This window comes from Otolemur garnettii, unplaced genomic scaffold (assembly GCF_000181295.1).
Source record: "Otolemur garnettii isolate 467f Iridium unplaced genomic scaffold, OtoGar3 scaffold00021, whole genome shotgun sequence".
Taxonomy (NCBI): domain Eukaryota; kingdom Metazoa; phylum Chordata; class Mammalia; order Primates; family Galagidae; genus Otolemur; species Otolemur garnettii.
In genome coordinates, this window is record NW_003852416.1 from 105,846 (window position 1) to 123,982 (window position 18,137).

At 44.9% G+C, this 18,137-nt stretch overlaps 1 protein-coding gene across 1 annotated transcript in view; it reads right to left on the bottom strand.

Annotated features, from left to right (window-relative positions):
- DMBT1 (deleted in malignant brain tumors 1) overlaps nt 1–17,161 on the bottom strand; it is a 77,461-nt gene extending 60,300 nt beyond the window's left edge. The window contains 5 exon segments of the mRNA XM_023511763.1: nt 8,138–8,449; nt 9,299–9,346; nt 9,713–9,798; nt 12,915–13,035; nt 17,101–17,161. Coding sequence (XP_023367531.1) covers nt 8,138–8,449; nt 9,299–9,346; nt 9,713–9,798; nt 12,915–13,035; nt 17,101–17,161 — 628 coding nt within the window.
- Between the last annotated feature and the right edge of the window lie 976 nt (nt 17,162–18,137).

An 18,137-nucleotide genomic window follows, 5' to 3' on the forward strand; every position in this document is an offset into this window, starting at 1 on the left:
TGGGGCTCCCTGTCCCCTCGGCCTGCCTCGCTCTGCCCCGTCTTCTCCATCAGCTCCTCTCCCCGTGGGAGTTCACCTGTTACCTCTCTCTCAAGCACTGTCTTTGTCCTCTTCTTACTTTGTCTTTTCCCCCAGAGAACCCACGTACTCTCAGAAACTTCCAGAGAGAGGATTCCCAAATCCACCTCCCTCGTCCTTGACCCAGCCCTGATAAGCCCTGAGCTCTAGACCAGGTTTTCAGTGTGCACCCCAAGCCCCAGCCCCCCAGACTCAGCACAGCTTCTTTCCTCCACTGGAATCAATGATGTCACCATGTTCCTCATCAACTGTGCGGGAAATGTGGGCATCATCCCTCCTATCCAACTTGCCAGCCAGGCCATCTCACCAGGTTAGACCCTCATCATCCTCTTGAACCTGGCCGGCCTACTCCCAGCTGATCTCTCTGCCCCCTCCCAACCTTCCTCTAAGCCACCAATAATTATTGATCCAACAGTGTTTGTGGCATGCTTACTTCATGCTAAGACTATTTTTCTATCTCTAATCAGTCCCCAAATTTTATCTTTACAAAGTGCAGATACATTCAACTTAGTTCCCTGCCCAAAAGGCTTTAGCGAACTCTCTACTCCCCTCAGGATCAACTCCAGGATGCCATTTGTCCAGGAGTGGCCTCAGTGGACCCTTTTCCAGGAGTGACCTCAGTGGACCCTTCTATCTCCTCTCCTGGGAGAGCATAGAGAACCTGCTTCCCATTGTGAAGAAGGCCATCCTGGGAGCCACTGGGCACCACAGCCCTGCCTGGCATGATGCTACTAGAGCATCCACTGGGGAAAATCTGCCTGACCACACAAGGGAAGTAGGCAGCAGGCCCCGAGGAGCCAACGTCCTAACAGCAAGAGTTGAATCCTGGTGTGCCTTTTCAATGGTTAGTTTGAGGTTATGAGAAATTCATGGTCAGAGAGTGAGAGGTTAGAAGAGGGTGCAAGGAAGGGGGCAGGTTGCTGTTGCTGCTGGCAGGGGTGGTTCAGGGAAAGGGAAGGGAAGGGACCAGCTGGACCATTTCCAGGGCCTGTGCTCTGGGCCTCCACAGGCCTTCCCACTGCCCCTCCTGGTCAGTCCTGTGAATGGTCCCTCCAGAAGAACTCAGCCTCCCTGCCTCAGCCTGCCCCTTGCTGGGTGGCAGTTAGAAAGACACCCTTTAAGTCCCCCAAGGCTGTTTCTGCATCTCTCAGGGCATATCCTAGAAGGGGAGGGATTGGCCTCAACAGTGCCAGGGCCCCTAAACACACAGATGACCCTGACATCTCAAACTTCGGCACAAAGGTCTACACACTCTTTCTACACAAAGTAGGGGAAGATGGTGCGTTTAGTAAGAGTCAGAGACAGCAGGAAAGATACCCGTCAAATCTCTTCCCTGCCACTTACCAGCTATGTGGCCTCCGACGTAGAAGTATTGACAAATTACCTAACTGTGCCCTGGTTTTCCCATCTGAAAAATAGATGCAATCATAATACCTCAAAATGTTTCTGGGATAATTTCACAGTAATGGCACTTTGTTCTTTAGTTGAGCACTTATTATATGCCAGGCAGTACTTTGAATGTTTTTTATATATTAACTCATCTACATGAAGATAATTTTGTGCAGGGTATATAACAAGGGCTTTGGTAGATGTTAGTTGCCCTCCAGATAACTATCATTATTATGAGAGAAATAGGTGTTGAGTTTGTTGTCTCACTATCTCTCCTTATCCCAAGTTGAAGCTAATCTCATCCAATGGATGGATTAGAGACAGAGAGAAGGCTATTGACAGATGGGATTGGCCAAGTGTGTGACTGGAACGTGCCCAGGGTCTTGCCACCCATATCTCTTGTCTCATATGCATCCCTGCATCCTAAAAAGTGGGTATTTGCTTTGTGGCCAGGGCTGTCTCAGCTTCGATTAGCCAACAGTAACAGAGCAGAACTAGCCAACCCAGCCATTGAGCAAAATCTTGGAAGGAGGAATAAAGAAAAAAGACTATACCATAGTCTGTAGTATGTGGGATCCACTCACTTGAAGCAAAACTAAATTCATCTTAGCAAAGAGGTCCCACTGTTTAGAAATGACCTATCAGGGGCGGCGCCTGTGGCTCAAAGGAGTGGGGCACATATGCCGGAGGTGGTGGGTTCAAACCCAGCCCTGGGCAAAAACTGCAAAAAAAGACAAAGAGAGAGAGAGAGAAATGACCTATCAGTCCCAGAAAACAGCTTCCGCTTCACCTTATAATCCCGCCAGGGGGTGCTATGGTTCAATCTTGGGTTTGTGTGTTCCCAGAATTCTCGCTAGAACAAGCTTTGCCATAGCACATTAAAGCAGGTGGGTTAGACTAAGTGGTGCCCAATAATTTTAGATATAATAAAGCCCATCTCTTTAGTTAGCCCCCTAACACTACAGTTTATAGTCACAGGAAGGATATAATACATGCTCAGAAAGAAGAACTAGACGAGAGGAAACAGTTGAAACTGGGTGTCAAGGGTTCCAGTGAACAGATAAATTCACCCTCCAGTCTAAAACTTGAAAATAGTCACCATTGACTATCATCACTCAGAGGCCCCCCAAATAAGAAAACACTTTGGGGTCAGATGTCCTGTTTCTTCTGACTCACACCCTGAGAAATTGTTTTTCTACCTGGAAGCAAACCAAAATCTGGAGAACCCTGGATCCTCATTCCTGCTGAGGTCTTCTAAGAACAGAGATGATACTTTTTTCCCTTAAAAAATAGACTAAAACTTGTTTGATTTTTTTATCACCATATAGATTTGTTGGGTCCTCTTCTAAATCCAAGATACATTATGGGCTCTTAGGAATTTTAGTTTTCCTAAATCTTGAAGCATTTTACTATTTCATTACTCAAGGAATTATTTCCTCATTACTCTTTAATTGTTAAGTAATAAGAACATAGATGAATAATGGAATTGCTTAGAAGAAAAAAGAAATATTGAAATAAATAGTAATAATTCTAGCACCCAAAATTTTGTATTATCCTTCAAGAAGGTATATTTAAAAAAAAAACTGGAGGCATTGCCTTTGTCAACTGTTCTAAGTTTTCATTGAGTGCAGTGAAGAATTCAGAATTTTTCATTTTCTACTTACTATGAGAAATAGAAGAAATTTAACAAAGGAAGATGCTTCCCAATAATTAGATGAAACAAAATAGGAACGCTAAGAGACAGGGCGCAGGATGCCAGGTACTAATAACACTGGTAAAATTGACTATGAGTCTTCAGATCATGATATCCTAGATGGATGTCTCAAATTTAAGAATCAAGGAGTTAGTAATATAATTCTAAGGACAAAAATAAAACACAGTGCTCTCACCCACTTCAGCAGGAAGGATTTCATCCCATATTTTCAGCAAGAACTTAGACCATCTTGTTTTACTAGAAAGACATGATGGTACCTTTCATCTTTCATGAGGTTTATATAACAAAATCTAGGCTCGGCGCCTGTGGCTCAAGTGGCTAAGGTGCCAGCCACATACACCTAAGGTGGCGGGTTCGAATCCCCAGCCCGGGCCCGCCAAACAACAATGATGGCTGCAACCAAAAAATGGCCAGGCGTTGTGGCGGACGCCTGTAGTCCCAGCTACTTGGGAGGCTGAGGCAGGAGACTCGCTTGAGCCCAGGAGTTGGAGGTTGCTGTGAGCGTGATGCCATGGCACTCTACCCAGGGGGATAGCTTGAGGCTCTGTCTCAAAAAAACAAAACAAAACAAAATCTACTTGATACAAAGTGGTCTGCTATATTTAATCCTTGCTAAAATTTCTAATATAGTTGCTTTCGTGACCCCCCTTTTTTTATTTCCTTGTATGGGGAGGATTGAGGCATTTCATAAAGTTTTTACATTATTTTTAAATGCAGGCTACCAGGTACAACAGTCACAGTTCAGAGATTTACATTTCTTTGATAGGACAGATAGTCCAGTGAATGTCAGAGAAGTGATTCACCTGCCTCCACAACTTGGACATGACCATGGACCTCCACTTGCCTGGCTTCATGTTACTGATGACTTAGGAAGAGGGTCATGGAACCCCTGTGGCCACATACCCCTGAGAGTAAAGAAGAAATTCGCAAGAGAAACAGGAAGCCAGAGATTCCATCAACAGAGACAGCCGGCCAGGGAACATCCCTGCCTCATTGCTGAAATGCCATCCCTGCTCCCACACTCAAGGACATGCTGACAGACATGCCCAGGAGAGCCCGCTGTTCAACAGGCTGCCATTGTCCACAGTCCAGGTGACACCAGGCAATCCCCATCACCAGGCCTCACGTACCTTGCTTAGTCACGCAGCTGTCAAAGTGAGGATCTGGATCCAACGCTGAAACCCTGAGCTCTTAGTCTTGACAGTCCCCTCCCCAGCAAGAAACAGAACACTCCAGTGGTTTCTGGTTGTGCTATGCCCACACTTGCTGAATATTCGCTTTTGCATGGATTATAGAGACCAACTTATATTCTTTCAACAGTCAACCATACAGTTGGAGACGACTCAAACTACCTTTTGGGGAATGAGGGTAAATTACATATAGAGAGGTTTCCACTTGTTTGTGGAAATAGAGACAGGGTGATCTCTGCCACTTTAAGTCAGTGCCCGAGATAGTCAAGCTGTCCGATGGCTCAGCCACAAAAAGCCACAGAGAGATCTCTCAAGACCTAGATCCTCTCCAAGGGATGTGATGCCTTTCCGTCTGGACTCAGCCATAGCCACAAATCTTATGAAGTAAGAAATGAATCTACAAAGTGTCCCCAAGGTTGCCCGAAAAGTCGCCATACGTAGAAAAGACAGAAAATTGCAGCTAAAATAGTCTACAAAATATTTATGAAATATTCCCTGTGTGTCTTCCACCTCTTTGTAAAGTTTTGCAATGAATATTTTATAAGTAAAGGTACATTGAGCTATAATTTCCCACTTCCCTTATGTGAGTGAGACAGCTTTATGGGTGAACTTTGGGACATGCTTATGTATTTATTGCTCTCATGGAAAAAAAATAAACTAAAAAGAGTCTGAACATAAAAATAAACATGGTCTCATCAAGCCTGCCCATCCCTACCAGGCAGGCTACTCCATGATGTGGAAGAGAGACCTTCGGGCAGAACTTGGGCAGACCTTCATTGAAGACTTAACTACGTCTTTATCAGTTTTCACAGACACTACTAGGTCTAACTATGATAACCATGTGTTATCTCATTTAATCCTACCTCCATCCCATCATCCACACTTACTGGTGAGAACACTGAGGCACAGACATTATAAACATGAACAAAGACACTCTGACTCTAATTTCCCTGCCCCCAGTTTTGACTACCATCCTCTACTGCCTCCTGTCACAGCCAATGCCTGCTACCTGCCCAGTATTCCCAGTTCTTGTTGGTATTAGGAAGATGGTCTGTGCCATCCTTCTTTCACTGACCCACCAAAGGTGAGTCTTCAATAGGAAGTCGTTGAGCAGCATTGACCAAGACTGTGCCACATCCCTTTTCTATTTGTCTTGCTGTACCATTCAAGATAAGACCATTTTGATCCTCATGGTTCTCTCCTTTAAGAAGGCAGGAAGTGCTCCCCTGCTATGCGTCCCACATAGGCTATTTCATCCTCTTATGCCCTACAGTCTGCATCATCCTCAGAGGGGCCTAAGGATGGGAGCCTCATTTGAACCTCACTGTGGAATCTTATTGTCCCCCAGGGAATGGCCAGTGTGAGGGTGGCACAGGGATGGACATCAAGCTGGTGTGCTCCCTGCTGAACATGCGGATTCAAGACACGTCCAAGAATGAGCTCCCCCGAGATGTGTCTACAGCCTGCCTCACCTGGCTCTCTCCAGAACTAGACTCAGAAGGCAAACAAAACCCAAATCTGAGCCGAGAGCTGTGCACACACCTGCTCTTCATCCTTTGGCTCCCAAAGACAAATACCACCCTACCACCAAAGGCAGTCAGCACTTCCAAATCTTCACTGAAGGAAGTCTTTTCTCCTAAAGTGTCAAGGGCATAGACAGGAAAGTAGGAACTAGGAAGAGTCTCCCTTCAGGACACCACTCTGACCAGATCCCACATTCAGGCAACAGGGAGGACAGGAGTATATGGTGGCTTAGGGACAGTGGCTACATCAACCTAAGTCTGTATCTGTTTCTTTTAAGTTCCCTACAGCAGTGCTGGGAGTAACAGGCAAATGGTCCTCTCTCCGTTCTGCCAGGCCACTGCCGTACCTGCTCCAGACCTGCAACCTCCTCTGAGGACTGCTTTTCCTGATGGCTTGCTCACATCTCTCTTACCATATGTCCCATGCTCCAGAACTTCTCATACTTGTCATTGTGCCTGTGTAATCACTGATAGGTTTATCTCCCCAATAGGACATTAAGTCCCCAAAGGCAGAGGACTTGTTCCCCTGTAGGACTACTTTTTGCCAAATGAGGAGGCTAGGATGTTGAGGCCATACTGAGATTTCAGTGTTAAAAGTTCAAAGTCAGCAATCTGTTTATGAAAAATTCTTTCATATCAACAAGTCAAATTTACGACATAGCTAAGAGGCATTTGGGAAAATGTTAGAAACTTAAATTCACTTGATAATAAACAAAAACAGACACCACTTAAATATACATACATATAAATGTGTGTATACACATACATATCTCCTGTCACCTTCTTGTAAATTCTTAGCAAAGTTTCCATAGTTACATCGCAAACATGTGTTTTCTCTAAATCTGCAAATTCCTAAGCCTCACCCCAAGTCAGGGTATCAAGGGAGGGAAGTGAGTCCAAAGACCTGCATCAAATGAAATCCTCTAACTGATGCTGATGTGCTCTGAAGTTTAAGGCAGACACAAAATAAAATTGAAAAAGAACATCATTATATAACTACGTGGCCCGGTGACACCACAGTGGAAAGAAACTTCTATTGCCTTTGTATTTCTAGATGGGACACAAATCATGCTTTCATGCAGTTCATACACCATTTGTTAAAATTCTGTGAGGCAGTTTGTTCTTGAGACATAAATAACTGTATCTCCATGTCGGGTTAAAAAATAAATCATAAACTAATACATGAAAAAGTACTTACTAGGTGTTGTGAGATCTGATTCAGACTCTGCAAAGGAATAAAAGGAAAATCAGACATGTGTGTTTCACCCACAGGGATCTGATCAAGAAACCGACCTCTGAACCAGTACGGCTGATAGTTAAGCACAGACGCAGCTACCATGCATAACTCTCCATCAACCCATCTGTAAAGTTTGTGAAATTTAATTCAAATTGGTGAAGATTTATTTCTTGAGTCTTTTGTATATACAAAGTAAAATGCTAAACTAGTGGTGTTTAAAAATGTAATACTCTGTAATCAGCTCTGCATTTGTTTCTGTATATTTTTTGCCGTAGATATTTAGTTATTGTAAAAAAAACCAAATCGACCTCTCATCAGTATTGAAAAGCTAATTAGGCTTGAAATAAGAAATAAGAAAAACAACAGGTCAAAAATGTGAGACCTGTTGTTTTTCTTACTTCTTTGAGGATATTTAGCCTAACTAGCATGTATTTACGAGCCTCCGGCGTGGAAGTTGAAGACTTTGAATGAATTTACTAGTTCTCAGCTGAGTGAATGGAATTACTAAAAGCACAGATTAGCAATTACTTGGTCATTTAGTTCATTAAAGTCAAGCAATATGTTGACAGAAACAGTAGAAGATGACATGCCTTTCCTTTCCCATAAAAGGACAGGATGCTTATTTACTGAGACTCACTACATTTCATAAAGTTATTGGGAGAATTAAATGGAAAAACGTAAATGAAATTCTCATCCTTCTAACTGGGGCCCATCATCAGCATGCAATAGATGTTAGGTGCCACAGTAATAAAATCATGATGACACCATCTCTGCCACTCCTTGTGTGAAGCATTTCACCTACATTATTTCATTTACTTGTTAAGGTAGACCGCAAGGGTAGGGTTTGTCCCCTTGCTAATAGAAAAGAAAACTGAAGCACTTAGAGGCATGTTCCAAGTTATTGCTGTTATGTCCATGTTCCTGGGGAAACCCTGGTTTAGAGGGAATAGGAAGAGTTCCTCTTATGACTCTGCTACATAATTGACATTATCTCTTTGAGACCCACCTGAGCAGATGACACTGGCGTCCTCATTGTGTCCGCAGTTATGGGACAGCCAGCCGTTGTGGGGGCAGTTCCACAGGTGGGACTCATATCCTGAGCAGCGCACATCATCCAGGACAATAGACCCTGAGCCCACGCCGAAGCGGGCATTTCCTGGGGCTGACACGGCCCAGCCACAGCCCAGCTGCCTACAGACCACAGTGCCGTCATTGGTGTCCCAGAAGTCATCACACACAGTGCCCCAGGCGCCTTGGTACAGGACCTCTACCCGGCCCTGACACCGGTCACTTCCATTCACTAGCCTCAGGGCCAAATCTAGAAAGAGGCACAAAGATTTCACTGCCCTGTCCCTTGTACAGGATAAGGTCTTGGGCTTTGGTGAGACCCAGAGCCCCACACAAATAAGCAAGGACCCTGAAAAGAGCTGACATTCTGAAACACAGATTCCTCAGCATACTTTAGCATTTGAACTTATTAATAAGCTCATCAGTCCTGACTCCGCAGTAGCATCTGGCCAATCTTATGTCTTGAGGGGCATAATTTGTGGCAATGTCACCATCGGGTTTCACTCTGCCTACAGCCCAGCCTCTGAAGTCAGTTCCCGCCCACAGGAGCTTCTCGCCCTCCTACTGAAGTGCCGGGTGTGAGCCTAGCACTGTGATGGGAATTCCTCCAGACAGGCTCCACTGGGAACACAGAGCAGCATTCCAGGGCTCAGCAAGACAGCTAGACTTGGTTCTAAAACGCCTGTCACTCTGCCCTTCACAACTCCGCCCCCGTGACATCTCTTCTCCGGTCCCTCACACCCAAAGGTGAAATTGTTGGCAGCTTAATCACAGCCTTGGTTATGAGCATTTCCTAACGTGGGAGCCTCAGGTCACATTCAAGGACTTTATATGTGTCATCTTAGCCATCTCCCTGTGTAGAAACCGAGGTGTAGGAAGGTCACCCAAGATTCAACTGACTAGTAAGGGACAGGGGCAGGATTCCTACTCAGGCAGCTGTTCTTAGCCACTGAATTCTTCTGCCTCCTAGTATTTTTTTTTTAGCATTTGAACTATTTGATCCAATTTATGGTCTGTACTGTCATACAAATAAGCACTCATGCACATGAGCACGCACACAGGACTGTACTGAGGAGGAAATAGGAATTGAAGCTGTTACCATTTGAAGCACTAACTGGGGCAGAGTTTCCAGCATTTGTTGAAAATTCTAGAAAAGAAGAGAAAAGATAACGGATTATATCCAAAGGTCCTAAGACCAATGCTGTTGTCCCCACGTGCCTCTGGCTGCCCTGGTGACTGGGCACCACCCTCACTGGACACCCAATGGGGCAGCCTGGGGACAGAGATCATAGGACAGAGGTGTGAGTGGACAGAGGCAGGCACAGAGACTCTCAGGGCCTGTCATCTGGCAAGAAGAAGGGGGTAAAGGACTGAGCCCAGGCAACCCATCAAAGGAGGCCCTTCCTGTCCCACATTAACCCCCAGCAGGACTCTCAGCATCAGTCCTTCCTGAGTCATTAGGGGTGGGCGGGAGCACCACAACCACCCAGCCCCAGAGTTGATATGAAGTTACCAGTTATCCTCCAAGTTTCTGCCGGGTCTGCTGTTGTCACTGCTGTTGCTGAAAGTACAAAGAAACAAGGCCAAATGAGAGGTCCTCTGAAAACAAGAGTTATATCTGATACCTTGTTAACCAGAGCAGGGGAATGGGCTATGTCAGTCACATTTCCAAGGTCCCCTGCGCTCCTCCCTCAGTAATGAATTCACTCAGTGAATGTAGAATAATCTCTGACTACACATGAAGCATCAAAAGGCAGGGAGGAAGGAGAGAATTGATCCTAAGATAATACGGCTCGCAGGCTATGTGGGTGGCTGGCAATTGTTAATTTGATCTAGGCCTCAAAGGGGCACAGCGTAGGTGAGTGGGAACCTCAGAGGGGGCAACTCAGGAGCTTGGGAGAAGGGCAGCAGGAATCCAGAGAGACGAGGCTATTTCAGCTACACATGGAAGGAGGCCTAGACAGGTGTCAAGAGGAAATGCAGGACACCCAGTTAAGACTAAATTTCAGATAAACAGCAAATACTTTTTAAGTATAAGAACACCCCAAACATTGCATGGGACACACACTAACAAATTATTTGTTTCGTATCTGAAATTCAAACTCAGCATATGTTTTTATTTGAGAAATCTAGCATCTGTAGATGAAAGAGCAATAGAACACTCTCTTACCCACCCTTCGTTAGAGCCCATCCTCTATAAACCGGCAGGACACCCGTGCGACTGAGCCAATTGCTACACACCTGACCACTTCCCCTCCAACCAACCTCCTGTGAAAATCCAGAGTCAGGGCTGGGGCCCAAACCTGATCACCTCACTTGTTCTTGGCATCAAATTGAACGAAATATTAAATAACTTACTGAAATATAGGTGTAAAAAGAAATAAGTCTTCCTATAAAGACATAGTGGGATGCTTTGGAAAGACTAAATAAACTCAGTTGCTAAAAAGAAATCGGATGGGTGAGAAAACTACAAAAAGTAGAAGAAAGATGTATGAACAGCAGGGGAGCGTGTGCACTCATATTACTTTGTGAATCTTTTAAATTTCATGCTCCTCTTTAGAGAAACTAAAACCAGAGATTAGAGGTGATGCATAATGGATAGGGATTATGCAAGAAAGACGTTGCAGAAGTACAGAAAATCCCTACTGAGGGCGATGCCCACATCAACAAATTGGTGAGTCCAAGCCTGTTCATCATATGTTTTAAGTTAGAACAAGAAGTTGAAAGGGCATATGTATCATATTTTATGATTCCCCATTTAAGCAACTTCTTTTTTTTACATAGCCAGCCAACCTCTTGTCCTGGTCATGTTACAAAAGAGTCCTTCTAGAAGGATGGTTCCCCAAGGAGGTTCTGTGGATCAGCAACAGCAGCCAGCACCTGGGAACATCCTAAAACTGTGATTTCCTGGGCCTCACTCAGACTTAGGAGTCAGGAGCTTTGGAGGTGGTGCCCAGCAACACATGTCTTCTCAAGCACGCCCGATGATTCTCGTGCACACTGAGGTTTGAAAACCACTGTTCTGAGACATTTGTAAAGGAAACTCTAGCCCCAATTTCAAGAGAGTGATAGGAAACAATTCAGTCCACAATCACTTATTGGCCACCTACTGAATGCTCTTCCACCAGGCAGGGAGGATACTATTTTTAAATATTTAGTTACCAATGTTAAGACAAAAATAAGAAGCTAGGTACATGTTTATCAGCTTTCTGTTAGAAATTTCTAGGCTTAAAATCATAGAAGAAATCACAAAGGAAAACAGCAATAAATCAAATGTCATAAAATATAAAATATCTTATAACATATGCACAGAAGAAATCAAAATCCAAATTAAAAAGGGAACAACAAACTGAGAAAATATTTTTCACCAATGGCAAGTATATATACCCCAGTTAGAGAGAGAGTGAAAGACACGTGTGTAAGTCAGTACAGATGGCACTAACTTTCAAAAAGAGTGGAGCAAAAGACATAGACAATTCAAAGAAAAGGAACACCAGTGGCTTTAAAATGTTCACCTTCACTATAAGTAAAGAGATGAAAATTTAAATGACTGTAAGTCATTTTTAGTCCAGCAATTCAGCCAAAATTTTTGAACAATAATTTGAGAGCTAGTGAAAGCATAGAAATTGCTACTCTTGTTTTTTTACTGGTAGGGTAAGAACTGGTACATTACTAGAAAATAATTTATCTATGTGTTTTAAAAGCCTTAAAAACGGTCCACCCTTTGATTTAGTAACTCCACTTCTAATAATCCAGTCAAAGGAAATAATAATTTCTATAACGTGGACAAAGGTTCGTGGCCAAAGCTGACCTTCACAGGGCTAGCCACTATAGAAAGGCAACTGAAAGAACCTCAGGGTTGAAAACTTGTGGATGGCATATAAAAGGTTTAGAATATAATGATAAATTATGGAAAATGGTACATTAAACAATATCACTCGCATACATATAACTTGAAAGGACTATCCCACAATTTAGCAGTGAAAATCTCAGGGACCAGGGTCATGCTTTTTATTTTCTCCCCACTCTCCTCCAGTTCCTAGACTGTCTGCACTAGCTGTGCACTAAAAGTTGTGGTTCGGAGTTGAAGGTGGGGGCTGGGTGGCAGTTTATGTGGGCAGCAGATTCTTGTAGGCTGGGAAGGCATTTGGGTTGTAGAGTAAAGGAAGAGAACAAGGTTGGAAGAGAAATTGAAGGTAAAGGGACAGAATAAGGTTAAATGATGAGAGGAAGCGACAGAGGAAGAGGAAGATGAGAAGGCAGGGAGGAATCGGTATGTGTTTTAGGGAATGCCATTTGCCGGGCATTGCGCCAAGTGCTTTATGGGTAGCATCTCATTTTACTGTCACCAAATCCTTTGTGGGCACATTATTCCACAAATCTATTTTATAAATGAAAAATCCAAGGCTTAGAGGTGAAATGATTTGCCTACAGTCTAGTCCCATAGCCAGCGAGTAGTGACAGTGGTATCTGAGGTCAAGTGCATTGAGCTCCAGGGTAAGTGCATTATACAACTCTGCTGTGGTGCCTCAGAAATAATGAGGTTCCGTTTTAACTTGTCAAAAAAGCAAAACATTCTAAAACAGTTATACATGGTAATGGTGAGGATGTGGTTAATACTGTCCCTGATAGAGTGTTTAGCTCCCCTTAAAATATATACAAAGACACAGAAATACAGCCCAGGACCTGGCAGAGGCATGAAGTCGGTGACTCACAGCCACACCCACTTCCACCTGAGAGCCTGGTTGTGCCTGGAGCCCTCGTTGGCTCCATCCCGGCCAGGGTGAGCCAAGTCTTCCATCAGGTTCTTGGTGGTGCAAAGTACCACGCTGGGTTCTAAGTGAGCAAAGCATGGCCAGGGACTTCCAGCATAGCAGGACCCCTAAGAATATCTACAGATAATTCATACAAAAATTAAGCACTTGCTGAAGTGCTCTGGGAGAACATAAGTGATACATACCTTCTCTTATACAGACATATAGAATATGTCACATACAGATATAGTCACATATAGGTATGGATCTCTTAGGATGGTACAGTGTGTGTAAGTGCACACCTGTGCGTCTGTGTCTGTTTGTATCTGGGTGTTTACTTGTCCTGTCTGTCTGCATGTAATGGTATGTGTGTGTGGCTCTGCCTTTGTGTGTTTGTGCAATAAGTGTGAGTTTATGTGAGCATAGCTCTGTGGGTGAACACGTATCTGTGTGCATCTGGGTTTGTGTGTGCAGTGTGTGTCTGTGTGGGTATGAATGAGTGTGTCTCTGTGTCTGCATGTGAGTGTGTGTCCGTGTGTGTGCACCTGTGGGTCCATCTGTCTCTGTGTATCTGCGTCTGTATTTGTTGGTGTCTATCTGTATGGTAACCAGTGTGTCTCTGCGTCTGTGGGTTTGTGTGTGAATGTCTCTGTCTCTGTGTGAGTTGAGTGCAAGTGTGTGTCTGTGTGTATATCTGTGCTTGTGAGATATACGCCTGTATGTGAATACATCGTGTGTATATGTGTAAGTACGTCCCTATGTGAGTGTGCGTCTGCATGTATGTGTGTCACATATCTGCCTCTGTATATGTGTTTACGATTGTCTGAGTGTCTCTGAGTGCCTGTGTGTGTATCTATGCACAGATATATGTCTGTGGGTTTATGTGTATGTATATCCCTGTGTGTGTGTCTGTGTGCATGCCTGCATCCATGTAGCTATCCGCCTGTGCATATGTCTCTGTGTGAGTTTGTGTATCTGTGCTTGTGAGATTAATGTCTGTATGTGGGGTATGTGTAAGTATGTCCCTAGTGTGTGTCTGTGTCTACATGTGCATCCATGCATTTGTGTATGTGTGCACTTACGAGTGTGTGTGTGTGTGCCGTGCATGAGCGGAGCACAGATGTCAGGGAGAGATCCCTGCCTGGGACAGCGTCCGTGGATTTAAGCAGAGCCGCTGGATTCAGCCAGGGGAGCGGGGAGGGGCAGGGGAGAGTAAGAATAGACTGTTCTCTATAGCAGTAAGGGAACAGCAAGCGACAAATGACCATGACCAGAGGCAGCGCTACCGCAGTTCAGGAGGCGAGACGTGCAGCTTGTATACAAGATGGTGAGCTGCAGGCTGTCCTGGGAAACAGGCAGAAGTAAGACCGGGGCAGAAAGCAGCAAGAAACGTGCAGGGAGCTGAAACCCAGCGGCGTTGCCGGGCAGGGTGTGGGGAGACACAGCGGCACCAGGGGCGCCGTTCGGTAGCGCTGGGCAGCAGTGGGCGGCAGAGCGCCACGGCCATGCACAACAGAGTTGAAGAAAGGAGACGCTGCCGATCAGGGCTCAGACGTCTGTGTGGCCGCTGTTGAAGCGACCCAGAAAAGCTGCCCCGGTGCAAGTGTCACCCACATGGGAGATACCCTCACAACGCCTAAACGTCTCCCTCTTAAGGCATTAATCAAAAACACTGCTAAACTGCAGAAAGGGTAAGTCTGAGGATTAACAATCTGCCAGGAACTAGTTTACAAGCAATTATTACATTCTCATTTGGCAAAACATTTGCCTTGAAGAAGGAGCCAGAGGGAAGTTAAATTAACAATGGGGGAGTAGCTATATTAGTTTCTCAGAAAAGTAGCAGATAGGGCAGAGAGTTCCTGTATACCCCTGCCCCAGTCTCCCCTGAACACTGACATCTTAACGTCTGAGTGGTGCAGCGCTCACGCTAACAAACTTTCACTGGTATGTTCCTGCTAAGTGAACTCCAGGCTTTACTTGGATTCCACCAGATCTTTCTGTTCTAGGATCAATTCCAAGATACCACACTACATCTAAGAAGTTACATGTGGATAAAACCTGAAAACATCTAGACTAGGAACACTGGATGGTTCCCAGTCCCCTTCTCTGTGCCAGACACTGCATGGTGACCTAATTCCTCCTCAACCCTGTAGTTAGAATGTACCCCCTTTACTGAGGAGTAAACTGAGTCTTGTGGAGGCTGCACAGCTGGTAAGTGCAGTGGGACCCATAGCCCTTCCCTCCAGTGCATACCTGGGCATGCTGACTTTTTTCTCAGGAGTTAGAGCAGAGACCAGAGCTGACAGGAGCACCCACCCCTTGATACCCCAGCAGGAATCTCCACTGCAGGGCCCGGCACTGAGCGGAGCACCACCACCCATCTCCTTAGCCAAGGGGCCCGCACTGCTACCTGAATGCGAGCAAACCTCAACCCACGTTTAAATCCTGGCCCAGCCACTCATCAGTTGCTGTCCATGGACAAGCTGCATAACCCTTCTGAGCCTCAGTTTCCCCATTTGAGGTTAATTGAACCTAACTTTTGGGTTATCAGCATATTTAAATAAGAGAATAAAGCTCCCCTCTGCGGAGAGTTTCACCTCTAAACTGTAAACACAGGCATGCACGTGTGTGTGTGCACATGCACAAATGCATACACATGGCATCACGGTAAAACTACAGACTCCCTCAACCCAAGGGCACTGTGGCCTTTTCTCACTTTGTAGACAAAGACAGGGCAATTCATCCCCAATCTTTCAGGGGCTCATGTCACCTACCCAGAGCCCATCTGGAGGGTTAACTTTGTACCAGTGAAGTTGCACTAAGGACACTGCCTCCCATCTTCAAATAGTCTTGATGTCCCCAGACCACCCAGAGCTGGTACTCCCCAAGGTCCTCTGACAGGAAGGGAAGGAGGCCTCCTGGCCAGCCAGTGCCAGCCTCTCTACACACACTTGTCACCTGCTATGGGCCTGAGAGCTTGGTCCAGCATGCTGCTTTCATGAAAGCAATCTCCCAAATAAACCTTCATCTGCAGAGCTTCCCCACTGAGCCTTGGGGGAGAGCGAGAGCTCTGGGAAAATCAGGCATATTTTTACCCTGAAATCCATGAATCTAGTAAAAAGTGACACCAACAAAAGAAATGGGAGTGGGTTGAAAGAGAAGAAGGAAGAAATGAAGGAAGGGAAAGAAAGGAGAGGGAAGGGTGGACAAAAGAAGGGATGAACAGAGAAAGAGAGAGAGGGAGGGAGGTTAAGGAGACAGCAGATGCCAGGCAGAGGAGAGAGAGAGAAAGAGACAGAGAGGAGACAGAGTGAGTCCTTAAGGAGACAGAGAGAGAGAGACAGAGACAAAGGAAGACATACAGAGAAGATAGAGACAAAGAGAGGAGACAGAGATAGAGGCAGAAACAGAGAGACAGAGCAGGAGAGATACAGCAACAGAAAGACAGAAACAGAGAGAGAACAGGCTGTCCGGTGAATCGTCTTGTTTACTTAGTATCTCAGTAAAATGATGTAGAGGTGCCACAGTCACAGTGAGTTGCCAATGGCTCATTCATGCTCATCCCTCAATACTCTAAGAACGCCCAACCACGCTAGAATGACTGAGCTGCCCATCATGTGTCAGAAGTAGTGTGTGACAGGTACAGACTTAGGATCTCAAAGATCTTGTCTGTGCTGCGACTCAACTAATGTTTGCTGAGCAAAATTAGGTTTTCAAGGCAGACACACCTGCAGAAAGAAGTCACGTAATGAGAGGGAATCTTCACTGCCCATTTTCAAAGTGCACAAAATTATATGTTTCACCAATTACGGCCAGGTTTGAAGTCCTTTTAATAATACATACACACTTTTTCTAAATTTCAAGGATTTTTCTAAGACCAACCAATCATTTCTGTAGCTGAATGATTTACTGAAAACACTGGCATAATGATTAGCTTTTTCTAACTGCAACATATGTATTTCTCAGCCAAAAACAAAACAAAAAAGAGCCATTCCTTCTAACTACATGAAAACAGTCACAATTATCAGCAAATAACTGCTCCTCCCTTGATCCCAAGCTTCCCTTGGGATGGTAAATCGTAGATAGAATTTACCACAATTGGGCTTGCAGGAGTGAAATTAATGAATATAAAAATTAGACATAATACCTGTAGATAGAACTTGACCCAGTAAAAGACATAGTTCAAGGATGACCGTGGAGATCCCCATTTTGCTGGGTTCTTCTCAATTGAATAAAAACTTCCCTGGCATTTATAGGTTACTAGCTAAAAGGAGGTGTGTCCTCAGGGGCGGTATATTTCTCCTGCTGCCATAAATCAAGATACAAGAACTTTGCTAACAGTCAGTGGCTAATCTGTGGGAACAACTTAGTTGTATTTGATTGACTGCCATGTGAACAACCTGGCTATGGCCCAAGTGCAAAAGCTCTGACATTAGTATACAATTTCCAGCTTCCTTCTAGGTGAACCTTGAAGATTCCGAAGAGCTTCCTCAATGTGGACTTGATTTTAATCTTGGGAAGTTTGAATTCACATGTGAGGAATCTGCCCCCAAATTTGGGTCAGAGCCGGATGTGGGCTGCTAGACAAATACAGGACAGGTGCCAAGGGGCAAAGCATTTCTTTGGGATGGTTTGTCCTGCCAGGACATCCTCTCATTGGCCCCTGTACGTATAACCTCACCATGGAGTGACAAGCATGACATTAGCACAGATATGACCAGAGAGTGGAAGGCATCAGTGACAATTCCATGGAGACCATGACCCACACTAGCTTGGGCCACTGTCTTCAGGGTCTCACCCTAATTTCTTAACACAGGAGCTGAGAAATATGTGACCTCAACCTGAACCATGTCCAACCATTTCACACAGTTTCGATTTCTTGTCTTTGCCATTCACACTGTATGAGGCTGAGAGTTTGGTGAACCCACAATACCTACCCTGACCTCCGCCTACCTACTGTGCGCACAGCCCCTCTCTTCAGTTTGTTATGTAAATATCACTTCACTCTTTCAGATCCTCTGTTTTCATCACCAGACTGTGATAATCCCCGACAGTCTCCCAAGAAGGTTCTGACATTTATTTTTATCAAGACATTCTTGGAGCTTGGTAACTCCTGGTGAGAAGCAGACAGCTTTGCAGGACTTACTCTCCTGGCCTGGATAATCAGTGTCCTACCTTTCAGCT